We start from the raw sequence: 13,689 nt of genomic DNA, 5'->3' as shown, positions 1-13,689 counted from the left end.
GGATTATACTTTATTCATTCACCAAATTTATATTGATGTCTGCTCTGTGTCAGGCATTGTGCTGGGGGGTTGGGGAGAGCAGTGAACAAAAGCCAAGTCCCTGCTTTTGTGGAACTTGTATTTGTTTAGGGGTTGAGGGCAACCACACAAGAAACAACTAAATACATATTTCTGGTACATAATAAAAAAAAGGGGGTGAGGGGACAGAGGTGCTATTCTAGAAGGAGGTAGATGGGGGACAGTGCTATTTTAAATATGTGATCAGGGAAAACTTTTAGGTGACATTTAAGTAGAGATCTGGGGAGAGAAGGGTGAGCCAGACTAGCAGACTGCATTTTTTTTTTAAAGATTTTATTTTTAAGTAATCTCTACACCCCTGAGAACAAAAGTTGCCAGGCAACTGAGCCAGCCAGGCGCTCTGAGGACTGCATTTTTGAGGAAAAGCAAAGCCTCTGGTATGGCTGGAGAAGAGTAAGCAAAGTCCCTGAGGGGCCAGATCACAGGCCCTTGTAAGCCTGACACACACTCAGCATGGCTTACAGGGGCCTGTGATCTGGCCCCTCTGAGTGTGTGTTTTGTTAGGAGTGACACGAGAAGCCATTAGAGGGTTTTGAGCAGAGTGCTTTGAAAATACTGCAGTAGTTAGCATGGGCAGGGCAAGAGTGAAAGGGAGATGGCGGCTGACAGTTTGAAGTAATGGAGGTGCTTACATGTCATTGGACTTCGCCTGGTCCTCCGGTTCATAGGATCTGGTGAGGGGAGGTGGGTTGTAAGAAAAAGGATTCAAAGACGATTTTGAGGTTTGGGGTCTGAGCGACTGAAGAGCTGTCATTTACTGAAATGGGACAAACAGGAAGTGCAATTTGAGAGGAAAGGTTGAGCGTTGGGTTTTACACCTAATTTGACATCAGGAACAGTATGACGTTGAATGTGAGTCTGGACTTTTCTCATTACCTTCGGCTCATTTTAACTGGGCTAAGAATGAGTCGAGGGTATGGCTGAGGGCCTGCTGTTATAACGGAGCCCCCAGCCACACACGAGGCAGCTGGGGGAAGCTATCGATGAGTCCTACCATGAAGGACTTGTCTTTTGCCTCTCAGCATTACCTGCAAGTGTACCAGCTTAGCAGTCTACTTTCACAGCAAGTTGTCACTTCTGTAGCTGGTACACTGATCTGAGCGCACAGAATCCTCACTGGGAATTGACCTCAGAGAGTGTTGAGCATCTCCACCCCTCGCTGGTGTTTGAACACAGGCTCCAGGAGCACTTGGCAGTGGTGGTATATGACCAGGTAGTATTTCAGAAGAAACACTTCCAGATGGCACATCCTTCAGTAAGACAGTGTTAAAATGAAAACCACCTCCCCAAAGGAGAGGGTGTATGTTCAAGATACGTTACTGGACTTCAAGCAATGCTACCACTGGAAAAGGCAACAAGGACCATTGAGGTCACGAGTGACCTTTAAAGATGTGTTTACGGGCGCCTGGGTAGTGCAGTCGGTTGAGCATCTGACTCTTGGTTTCTGCTCAGGTTGTGGTCTCAGGATCATGGGATCAAGCCCCACGTCAGGCTCCGCACTCTGCTGGAGATTCTCCCTCTCCTTCTGCCCCTCCTACTTGGGCTTGCTCTCTCAAATAAATAAATCTTTTATTTTTTTTTTAAGATTTTATTTATTTATTTCACAGAGAGAGACACGGGGAGAGAGGGGGAACACAAGCAGGGGGAGTAAGGGAGGGAGAAGCAGGCTCTCCGCTGAACAGGGAGCCCGATGCGGGGCTCAATCCCAGGACCCTGGGATCATGACCTGAGTCGAAGGCAGACGCTTAATGACAGCCACCCAGGCACCCCAAATAAATAAATCTTCTTTAAAAAATAAAGAGCTGTTTAGTAGTAGGCTGGGGGCAGAAGCCAGCTGTCTGGCCTCAAGGAGGCTGGAGACAGAGATGAACTGAAGCAGTAGACAATATATTTGTGGGATTTGGCAGGAAAAATGACAAATAGGATGAAAGCCAGAAGGAACAGAAGGCTTGTAATTACAAAGTCCTCATTACCTCCTTCAACATAGAAGGCTTACAATTTGCTAACTGCTGTACTGGAGTTAAAAGAAAGGCATGGTCTCAAGCTTCATCAAACTTCTAGGCTTGTAAGGAAAATAGACATTTAATAAATCATTTTTTAACTGTGTAAAATGGCAGTTCTAATAAATCCTTTGAAGGAGAGGTCCATGAGGTATTGAGAAACTCTAATAGACCTAGTTAAGGAAGGTTTCCCCAAGGACATTAGAATCTAAGATCTGAAAGAAGAGAGAGCATTAACTAGTCAAAGAAGGAGAGGGCTTTCCATGGTGTAGCAACAAGCACAAAGGCCCTGAGGTAGGAAAGAGAATAGAAAAGGCCAATGACACTAGATTACAGAAGCCCATGAAAATATGCCACCAGATGAAGGAGGAGGAAGCTAGTCATACAGGGGTATGAGCCCTAGTATGGGATTTTGAGTAATCTCTGAGTCTTACTATGGGATTTTGTATTTTGAGAGTGCTGGAAAGCCACTAAAGTATTTAAGCAGAGCAGTGACATCACATTTGTGTTTTTTAAAACAGCAGTGTGGCTGCTCTGTGAAAAAGACTTGGAGTTGGGCAAAGAAAGGTGAGTCTAGAGGTTAGCATAGCAATCCAAGGGGAAGACAGACTGGATTGTTGCCATGGAAATGGACAAAAATGGATGTATTCAAGAGACAGGAAGTTAAGATCAACAGGACTTGGCAGTGGATTATATTGTGGGGGTTACGGGAAAGAAAATGACAAGGAAGGTGACTCACTTTACAGTTTATTTGACTAGACTAATGGTGGTACCAATCTCTGAGATTGATGACCCACCCTCCCCAGGATGAGTGCCTCTTTATTTATTTTTTTTAAAGATTTTATTTATTTATTTAACAGAGAGAGACACACCAAGAGAGGGAACACAAGCAGGGAGAGTGGGAGAGGGAGAAGCAGGCTTCCCGCTGAGCAGGAAGCCCAATGTGGGGCTCAATCCCAGGACCCTGGGATCGTGACCTGAGCCGAAGGCAGACGCTTAACCAACTGAGCCACCCAGGCGCCCCTCTTTATTTTTTTTAAGATTAAGTTTTTATTTGACAGAAAGAGACACAGCGAGAGAGGGAACACAAGCAGGGGAAGTGGGGAAGGGAGAAGCGGGCCTCCCACTGAGCAGGGAGCCCATCCCTAGGACTGGGCCAAAGGCAGATGCTTAACGACTGAGCCACCCAGGTGCCCCGATCGGTGCCTCTTTAAAGGCATAAAAGGGAGGCAGTTGCAGATTAAAGATGTTGGAGAGAAAGGAATGACGAGCAGGGTCCTTAGCCTTGGAGGTGGCCTGTGGCCCTTTTCCTCTGAACTAGAGAGAAGGATGGGGTCAAGTAAGCTGCACTCCTGTCTCCTCTAACTTTTGAGGGGTGCCAAGAAGAAAAATGAATTTCTCATCTTTAGGAACTGAGGTATACAACTGCTGGATGGCACAGGCTCCTGAATTATCCAGACAAGCTATACTACTGTTCCTGGCAACCTGAAGGTTTTAGACCCACACTATCCAATATAGCAGCCACTAGCCACATGTGGCTATTGAGCATTTGAAATGTGGCTGGTCCACATTAGGTTGTATAGTAAGTGTAAAACACACACCAGATTTCTTAAACTTAAGTATGAAAAAAACAGTGTAAAATATCTCGGTTTTTTTAAATATTGGTTACACGCTGAAATGATAAGACTTTGGACACACTAGGCTAAATAAAATATAGGATTACAATTAATTTCACTATTTCTTTTCACTTTTTAAAATGTAGGGGCGCCTGAGTGGCTCCTCGGTTAAGCGTCTGCCTTCAGCTCAGGTCATGATCCCAGGGTACTGGGATGGAGCCCAGGGTCGGGCTCTTCATCCCCTTGGAGAGTCTGTTTCTCCCTCTCCTCCCCGCTCGTGCTGTCTCTTGCTCTCTTTCTTTCTCTCTCAAATAAATACAATCTTTAAAAATAAATAAATAAAATATAGCTACCAGAAAATTTTAAATTACATTATCGGGCTTAAATTTTATTTCTGTGGGACAGCGCTGTTTTAGACAGAAATTCAGACTAGTATTCCAAGATACGACCTCAATCTGCTATTTGAATCATCTTACGAAGGAGTCAAGCTTCCACAGGACCACTTGCCCAGAAGGACTACGAGGGCCAGCGTGCACTGCGCGCCTTTGGGGGCGGGGCCTGAAAGACCAGCCTCTTTGTGACGTCACGTCCGCCATTTATGGCTATTCTCCTCGCTCCCACGGAGGGCGCACACTTTGGAGGTGGGAGGGGAGCGTCCGGGAGGCGGCCGAGGGCGTGCAAGTGGGGGGTGGGTGGGCCCCAAGGCTGCTGGGTGAGCTGGGTGAGCTGCCAATGCTGTCTTTTGTGTGTGAAGGACCGTGCCTCCCCCGGCGCGCGTCCCGTTTCCCGGAAGTGCCAGTATCCGCCGCGGGCGGGCGCGGGACTTATGGCCCCGCAGCAGCGTCCGCGCCACCCGAGGAGGCAGGCGCGCAGGTTGCCGCTGTTTCACGAGCCTAGAGCCTGTCAGGTAACTGGCCGACCGGGCTCCACCCCGGCTCTAGAGTCTTCCGAGAAGGGGGTGCGGCTGGTGGGGGGGGGGGGCGGTGCTAAGGCCAAAGCCTTTTCTACCCTGGCAGCCGACCTGCCTTAACTTCTGTTTGAAAAGGAAGTGGGTTCTTAAACTCTTTTTGCAAGTATTGCAACATACGGTCTTGTGGGCAAAGAAATGCCTGTTTAACCGAGCTGTTGTTTCATATGAAGTTACTCAAGACCTAAGAGAGAGTGGATTTGGAGATTTGGATTTTAGTGGACCTAGTTGAGCAAAACATTGATTCATTGCAGCTCCTGTGCACGCTCACCCAGACAGCTACGTGAATGAGAGGATGGAATAGTTCTGGGCTGCATCATCGTAGGGAGTCAACGTTACTTTTGGCAAGTGCTGTCTTCCCTGGCAATTGTGGTTCATGGTATGTGCCTCTGGCTTAATTTCACGTTGATGCCTTGAAATGAGAGGGGAAGATCCTTTCCAAATAGAGGATTCTAGGATCTCCCATGCTTTTCTTTTGCTTGGAGGGATACATGACCCCCTGGTTTTCTGACTTTAAAGTCACAGTTTATGTCAGTTCTGGCCAGATTCTGGTTTTCCATCACTGTGGTCTGATTTAGCATGACCATTTATTGCAGCAGCAGGCCTCCACACTAGAACTCTTAAAAGATAAATTGAGGCATATTAAAAATTTTAAGTTTTGGGGGGAGGGCGAAAATAAATTCCAGTTAGCACCAAACCAAAAGTGGTTAGGAACACTGCAGATCAGAGCTAGGGGAGAGACTTACAAAGAGTGCAGCAAGAGGGCGCCTGGGTGGCTCAGTCGTTAAGCATCTGCCTTCGGCTCAGGACATGATCTCAGGGTCCTGGGATCGAGTCCCACATCGGGCTCCTTGCTCTGCAGGAAGCCTGCTTCTCCCTCTCCCACTCCCCCTGCTTGTGTTCCTGCTCTCGCTGTCTCTCTCTCTCTGTCAAATAAATAAATAAAATCTTTAAAATAAGAAAAAAAAAAAACAGAGTGCAGCAAGAAAGGAAATTACTTGGTTGGCAAAAGTTTAAGCCTGGGTTGGCTGTTTGTGATTGGTTATCCTTAGCGTTTTGCTTTTTTTTTTTTTTTTAAGATTTTATTTATTTATTTGATACAGAGAGAGCACAAGCAGGGGGAGTGGCAGGCAGAGGCAGAGGGAGAAGCGATGCGGGGCTCCATCCCAGGACCCCGGGATCATGACCTGAGCTGAAGGCAGTTACTTAACCAACTGAGCCACGTAGGCGCCCCACGTTTTGCTTTTTTAACTTAGAGGCATGTACAGACTTAGATCGTGGTTTGCTTACATAGGCCACCATAGCATTAGAGCCGCATCAATCTAATGGCCTCCTTGTTTAATTAATTTAACTCAATGCTGGAGGCTTATTGTAGAAATAGCAGTTTTCAGAAGCTGCATGCATTGGGACTCAGTAAAGCCTTTTTTAAAACAACAACAAAAAATGCTGAGCTGTATCCATCACCATATGATCTCATTCTGCTAAGAAGCTTTTCATACGTTTGAGTCCAAATGAAATCACTGAGTGAGCATAGGGACAAGAATAGAAGAGTTTCTAGTGAAGTAGCCTCTCAGGTCTGGTCTGCTTAATGGTTTTTTATTCGTTGGCTTTACGTTGCCATTGCAGCTCCCTTGCTCCCCAAGGAGCTCAAGACAATCAGGAACATGAAATGTTCCTTTTTTTGGAATATTAATCATGGTTTACATTAACAGTGCTTCACGTTGTAGAAGTTGCTTTTTATATAACTTAGTCCTCACAATAACCCATAGATTAAATACTACTGTTACCCTGTTTTAACTGATAAAGAAACAGAAACAGAGAGGTTAGGTAATCTACCCAGTTGGTAGCAAAGTCAGGATTAGAACACAGAAAGGGTAACTCCAGCACAAAAATCCTTTGAGGAGAACGCTCGACTGATGAGAAAGCTCTGGGTTTTGTCACTTCTCCTACCTGCCTCTTAAAACATTATAGGAGAAATTAAAGCGTTATTTTCTTGATGGGGGTCATCAGTGGAGATTTATTAGTGGGAGATAAAGAGTCAGTCTTCTAGGAGAAAGTCGGAGAAGAGAAAAATGAAAGGTCTGAAAGGATGGAAAAGAAGACCATCTGCCCAGAAAGATAAACCTTATATGGTTAGAGTCTGCCCAAAGGCAGCTGAGGTCTGCAGTACCTGACATGCTACTTCCAAATGAAAATTGGAGTAGCAAGGATACTTTCCTCTCATGCACTTTTATTTTTGAGTAGTAGGTTCAGATTCATTAGATATATGTCAAATGTCCAACATTTAAAAAGAAACAGCTTTAAGAAATAGGGTGTCTTCTGGGGTTGGTGGAATCTGGGACGTTGATCTTTCCTTAAAAATGAAAAGGGGAGGGGCGCTTGGGTGGCTCGAGTGGGTTAAGCCTCCAACTCTTGATCTCAGCTCAGGTCTTGATCTCAGGGTCACAAGTTCAGGCCCTGCGTGGGGCTCCACGCTGGGTATGGAGCCTACTTTAAAAAAAAAGAGTGGGGGAGAGGGGACAGGGAAGTAATAGAAGAAAATGAGGTAGAAAAACCTCTGAATGAATGCAGTCAGGCTACCCTGAAAGCCTGTTGCAGCACCTGGGCAAGAGTTGTAGCATCTTGCGTTGGTTCTCTTTTCTGTACTTCTGATGGCTGTGGTTTTTGATCAGGCTCAGCACTAACTCAGACCATGTGGACCGCAGATGAGATTGCCCAGCTGTGTTACGAGCACTATAGGAGCAGGCTGCCCAAGCAGGGGAAGCCTGAGCCCAACCGTGAGTGGACGTTATTAGCAGCTGTGGTGAAGATAAAACCTGCAGCTGACCAGGCCTGCGGCGGCACTAACAGACGAGCACAAGGTTCACCTCCCAACGCTCCCCTCCCCCTGTCAGAGATGGTAGGGGAATTGTTCATGGCCGGGCAGGGACAGTCCTGGCTGGTGTCAGCTGCAGTGGTGGGCAGTACTTGTGGTGGGAGCTGGCGGTGCTTGAACCACAGCCCTGGGTTGGGTCAGCCTATAGGAATGCTCTGGAGGAGTGCGCATGTGAAACCTGAGAGCTGGGGACCATTTACATTATAAGAGCTCACTTAATGATTGGTTCTTTTCCTCTCAGTGACAAAGGAAGTTGTCTCAATGGGAACAGGAACGAAATGCATAGGCCAGTCCAAAATGAGGAAGAGCGGTAAGCCCGGGTAGGGTTTAAACAACGCCTGTCTAGGGAGCTTTGGAAACCACCCTGCATTTTGTCCTTTCCTCTCTTCCTGTTAAAGGGGCCACATCAGGGGTGCCTGGGTGGCTCAGTCAGTTAAGTGTCTGCCTTTGGCTCAGGTCATGATCCCACGGTCCTGGGATCGAGCCCCGCATCGGGCTCCCTGCTCAGCGGGGAGCCTGCTTCTCCCTCTCCCACTCCCCCTGCTTGTGTTCCCTCTCTCACTGTGTCTCCCTCTGTCAAATAAATAAATAAAATATTTTTTAAAAAGTGGGGGGCCACATCACTGAGGTGGCTGACCTTCCCATTCCCCCGTCACTCCAGTGGGAGGGACAGAACTCATTTTATGAATCAGAATACACAGTGGAGGCAAAGGCCACCAGGAACATGCTTTCTGCATAGATTGGAAGTTGGCTAGTATTTTCATGGGCAAAACAAAAGTTCCCTGGACTTAACTGCTTCCCATTAGGTCCAAAGCCCCCCCAAAAGCAATCTCGAATTAGATGGAGATTTGGGCACCGAAAAGACTGTGGAAATCCCTTAGAGATCTGGCATCTTCACCTCCTGCATCCAGTTAGCAGATTCCTTCCCAAGTTTGCTTTCCTTTTCCCAGCCTTGCCTTCTGTGTGCCAGGACCACTGTGGATTGAATTTGATGGAATTGTATCTCCCCAAGCTCAGGTGTGATGTCAGGGTACTAAAGACTTGGATCCCTTTCCTCCAGCTATTTTCCGATAAATCAGTCGTTCTCAGCTATGGGGACATTTTTGTCCCCCAGGGGATGTTTGGTAGTGGCTGGATTCATTTTTGGTTGCCACAGCTCAGGGGAGGGCGATACTATACTTCCTGCCTCTGGTGTTGGAGGCCAGGAATGCTACTAAACATCCTACCTTCCACAGGACAGAGCCTCACAACAAAGAATTTTCTAACCCAAAATGTCAGTAGTGCTGAGTTGAGGAACCCCTGCATTGCCATCAGCGATTGCAGTACTTCCTGACAGCCCTCCAGGAGCTACATGGCCGTCCTGGCTGCCGGGGGAAACCGCTGCGTTCTACTGCTAGGAAACAGGGCCTTTCCAGGTTCTGTATGTCTTCACTAGTGTCCTGTCTTTGCCATAGGAGACATCCTCAATGATAGCCATGCTGAGGTCATAGCCAGGAGGAGTTTCCAAAGGTAAAGGCACATCCCCAGAGAATGTGACTTAGCCTGCCATGGGGAGCCCCGGAATTTGCATTTCTAATAAGCTCTCAAGTAACATTGATGATGTGGGTTTGTGAACTACACTTTGAATAGCCCTGGTCTAGACCGTGGTTCTCGTGCTTGATGCGCATCAGAATTACCTACATTTATGAAAAAACCAGATTGCTGGGCTTTCCCCCGGAGATTCCGATTCAGCAGGTCGGGGGTGGGACCTGAGAAGTTGCATTTCTAACAAATTCCAGATGATGCTGGTTCAAAGGCCACACTTTGAGAATCACTGGTCTAGATCATTCTCGTAATTCCAAATCACTGCCAGTCCCATCGGTCTGCAGTAACTCTTAGAAAGTCATCAACCAGCCAGAGTCTTTCCCTTCACTGCAGAGATTGGCTGTTCATTCTGATAACACCTTGTGCCCCATTAGGTACCTTCTCCATCAGCTCCACTTGGCAGCCGCCCTGAAGGAGGATAGCATCTTTGTCCCTGGAACTCAGAGAGGGCTGTGGAAACTCAGACCAGACCTCTTGTTTGTGTTTTTCTCCAGCCATACACCCTGTAAGTATAGTCAAGCCTTTGGATTAATGTTACGTTGTCTACTTACTTATGTCCTCTTATCCATAGATATATTTCTCAAAAAAGCTCTTCTGGCTGCAGTGTAGCTGCAAACAGTGGACAGTGCCTTTTTCTGAACAGGCCACGGGGCCTGATCACTTCTCCATCAAGGAACGACATTGCAGTTCTCGATTCCCAATCAGGATTGGGAAGCTTCAAGGTGAAACCCCACAAGGTCTGAAACCAGCAATTGGGCTTAGAAGTCCAAAGCCCTGAGTTCTATAGTGATTTATGCTGAAACTCATTCTGTTCATTCATTCAACAGATATTTTCTACTGCTTGTCAGGTACAGTATGACATTGGGTATATAGCAGTGAGTAAGACTGATCCCTTGCTTAGCCTCATAGAATCCTTTCTGGAATGTGGATCTAGTCATGATCAGTTAAATTTTTATGAGTTATAAGGGGATGTTCGGGTGCTGTGATTGCATCAGGCAGGACGACCAGACATAGCCTAGGGGTGACCACTGTATTTTTGTCTTGAAAATGGAGAATAATTTCTATTCCTTTTAGACAGCAGCTCAGGTATGGTAGTAAAATTTCCTTACCCTAAAACCTTTGAAGTAAGGATATAATATTGTCCTGTAAATATTAAACTTTAAAACTAATACATGCAGTTAGAGCAGATATAGGTACTACTTGCTCCGAAGAGACAGAAGAGCTGTCAAGACTTGATCATAATTCAAATCAGAAATATAATGTAGCTTAAGGAAGAATGAGTCTATCAGAAAAGAATTGGTTGAATCAAAGGCCAGAAAAATTATATACAGAGATAGGCAGGACTCATCCGTGCTTTCTTATTAGCAGCAGATAACCTGGTCCAAAAAAGGATGTTTCCTAACTCGGTGCTTCTCAAACTGTATTATGCGTATGAATCACCCACAGATCTTAATAAAATGTGGATTCAAATTCATTAGGTCTGGGATGAAGCCTAAGGTTCTGCATTTCTAACCAAGTCCCCATGATGTCAGTGGTGTTGGCCTGTGGACCACACTTGGAATAGCCAGGACTTGGCTGATCCAATGGCGGGTGTAGCTTATGCTGGAGAGAGATAGATCTGTGGATCACAGCTAGCCTGACCAACTAATTAGACCACATAAATCTGGTCTACAGGCTGGTCCATAGCCAAATGGGAAAAATCAGGACTATAGTGAGTTTTTCAAAAAGCTAATTTCTTTCCATGGAAAGGTTATGAGATTTTTGTCTTTTTATTTTAAATAGTGGTAATTAGAGAAAAAAAATAAGTAGTGGTAATTAGGATTTTTAAAGATCTTGCTTGATGGAATACAAAATTGATCACCCCCTCTGTTGATCATAAAATCTGGAAATTTTACTGGTCTGTGAAATCAAAATCTAGAACTACTGACCTAACTGCCCTGGGCTGATGGGTCATCTTGTGAACTGTGATGCCCATGCATGGTTTGTCTGCAGGAGGAAAGAACATTACCTGGAGAACGTGTCTGTCCATCTCCCTTTGCCTTTAGTCCTCATTACTAATTGATAATTTGGTGCCTGGGTTAGCTGCTTCAGACTCTTACTTGTGAGTTTTATTAGCATGAGTCAGCCTCTAGATTTAGGCATCTGTCTGGATCAAATCTCCGAGCCTTCGGAGTGGGAGGTGGGCCCGAGTCAGTTCTCCAAAGTCACTGTCACCTTGTGAGGTCTCTGGAACTCCACCAGCCAGCCTCTCTGGCAACAGTCCCCCTTCTCCATCTCTTGCCTTTCCCACTCTTAGGTTATAAAAGACTACAGATGTATTATTTACACACTTTAGAAAAGCAACACACTAGGTTAGTGTTTGAAGAAGTAGCTCCCTTCTCAAGGGGAAGCTGTGCTTTTTACTAACCTCTGGTTTTCTGTTACTCTGTTTAAGCACAGAGTTAGGTTAGAAATCTCTAACCCAGCACAGGGAAACACCACTTGTATAATTCACTGCAGAGTCTTTACTGTGAAGATATGCACATATATCTCCAAAATGGGGAAATTGGGAACATTTTTACCAAATATTTAACCATGAAATCAACCTCCCACTTTTGTTTTCCAAAGCATCTCACGGGATAACATTCCACAAAATGCACTTGGGAAACTGCTCATTGTAAACCAAGGGTTCTCAACTCAGGACAGTTTTGCTTCTCAGGGGACATTTAGCAACATCTGGAGACTTTTTTTTTTTTTTAAAGATTTTACTTATTTATTTGACAGAGACACAGTGAGAGAGGGAACACAAGCAGGGGGAGAGGGAGAGGGAGAAGCAGGCCTCCCGCGGAGCAGGGAGCCCGATGCGGGGCTCGATCCCAGGACTGGGATCATGACTTGAGCCGAAGGTAGACGCTTAACAACTGAGCCACCCAGGCGCCCCTGGAGACATTTTTGATGGTCAGACTGGGGGGTGCTATTGGTACCTAGTAGGTAGAGACCAGGGAGCTGCTAGCTAACCATCCTTTGATGTAAAGGATAGCCCCCAAGCAAAGAATCATCTGGCCCAAAATGTCAATACTAGGAATATTGACAAACCCTGGTCTAAGCTAGTGTTTCCAAAACTTCCTGTGATGAGAATTACCTGGGATCTTTGTTAAAGTATTCTGCTTTCCAGATCCTCCCCACTGCAGAGTTTCTAACTCACTGGGTCTAGGTAGGATAGAGCCACAAAGGATTCTTACTCAGGAAGTTTGGGCAAGTGTTCCTAATTCATCTCAGGTCAGCTAAGAAAATAGAATTAAACTTTGTTTCATACAGTGGTTCTCCTGTCATCAGAATGACCTGGAGAGCTTGTTAAAATACACACTGCTGCGGACCACCTCCAGAGTTTCAGACTCAGCAGGTCCACTGTGAGTTCCAAGAATTTGCATTTCTAACAAGTTCCTAAAGGATGTTGATGTGGCTGGTCCGGGGGCCTCACTTTAAGAACCACTGGTTTTTAAGGGGTTCCTTCTCTTGCAGGTGGGGATGCCTCCATCATTCCAATGCTTGAGTTTGAAGATCAGCCCTGCTGTCCTGTCCATAGAGATTGGGCCAATAACCCATCAGTAGAAGCCAGTGGTGATCTGGAAGATCCTGAAGATAAAAAGAAATGTGAAGACCTGGGTAGTCCTGTGACCAAAAAGATGAGGCATGAGCCTGGGATTCCTGACAGTGTGGCCCACCATCAGAGTTTTGGCCATCAGGAAAGTGGCCCAGTCCCACCAAGTGTCAGTGGCTCTCATCTTACTGCAGAGGAACTGGCCGCTGTCACCGGAATGGCCCCCAGTGGTGCCAAAGTGGTGGACGTTCATAGAACCGGAGCCAAATGTGTGCCAGGAGAAGCTGGAGACTCGGGGAAGCCTGGTGCTGCATATCACCAGGTGGGACTGCTCCGAGTGAAGCCCGGCCGGGGAGACCGGACTTGCTCCCTGTCCTGCAGTGACAAGCTGGCCCGGTGGAATGTCCTCGGATGCCAGGGGGCACTGTTGATGCACCTTCTAGAAGAGCCCGTCTACCTGTCAGCCGTGGTGATTGGGAGGTGCCCATACAGCCAGGAGGCCATGCAGAGAGCTCTGACTGGGAGGTGAGCAGGGAGGGAGGTCGAAGCCGGAAGAGCCTCTCCAAGAAGCAGTCTGAGAGGATATCCAAAGAGCCGTTAAGACATCCATACGTTTTGATCAGTGGTTCCATTGCTAGGCATTTGTCCTAAGGAAATAATTAAGAAGGCGCTCAAACGTTTAGCTTTGTGTGTAGTCATGTTTAAGAAAGAAAAGAAAACCAGTGAAATGACCAACAGTAGATTAGGTGATTTTTGTTAAAGCTGATATCAACGAATGTTTGACCTGGAAAGATGCTCATAATTTTTAAAGAGCAAGTTAAAAGATTATGATGAGTTCATGTTGGTTTTAAAGTATAATATGCACATAGAAAAAAAATTGTGGGAGGATATACACCAAGACATTGGTATGATTATCTCTGAGTTGTGATATTTATGGGTGTTTTTTTTCTTCTTTGTGGTTACTCTGTTTTTTAATTTTTCTGTAATAT

General features: G+C 46.1%; 1 protein-coding gene across 13 annotated transcripts in view; it reads left to right on the top strand.

Moving 5' to 3' along the window:
• Nucleotides 1-4,277: 4,277 nt before the first annotated feature.
• ADAT1 (adenosine deaminase tRNA specific 1) overlaps nt 4,278-13,689 on the top strand; it is a 49,898-nt gene continuing 40,486 nt past the window's right edge. For 10 of the 13 annotated variants that reach the window (XR_015769149.1, XR_015769148.1, XR_015769147.1 and 7 more), the window contains exons 1-7: nt 4,367-4,601; nt 4,916-5,040; nt 7,334-7,522; nt 7,778-7,846; nt 8,991-9,045; nt 9,495-9,625; nt 12,622-13,225. Coding sequence is in view for 5 of the 13 variants with exons in the window: in XM_088027495.1 (XP_087883621.1) it covers nt 7,354-7,522; nt 7,778-7,846; nt 8,991-9,045; nt 9,495-9,625; nt 12,622-13,225 (1,028 nt within the window). In the remaining 8 variants the exon portion in view is untranslated. Of the gene's footprint in view, nt 4,336-4,366; nt 4,602-4,915; nt 5,041-7,333; nt 7,523-7,777; nt 7,847-8,990; nt 9,046-9,494; nt 9,626-12,621; nt 13,226-13,689 lie in introns of those variants that run through there. The other 3 variants (XM_088027493.1, XM_028093321.2, XM_088027496.1) reach the window with 3 other exon arrangements.

The sequence above is a fragment of the Eumetopias jubatus genome, unplaced genomic scaffold, assembly GCF_037043125.1.
Source record: "Eumetopias jubatus isolate StellerSeaLion01/CBP00866 unplaced genomic scaffold, mEumJub1_p1.0 scaffold_10, whole genome shotgun sequence".
Lineage (NCBI taxonomy): Eukaryota > Metazoa > Chordata > Mammalia > Carnivora > Otariidae > Eumetopias > Eumetopias jubatus.
This window is presented reverse-complemented; position numbering and strand designations above follow the sequence as displayed.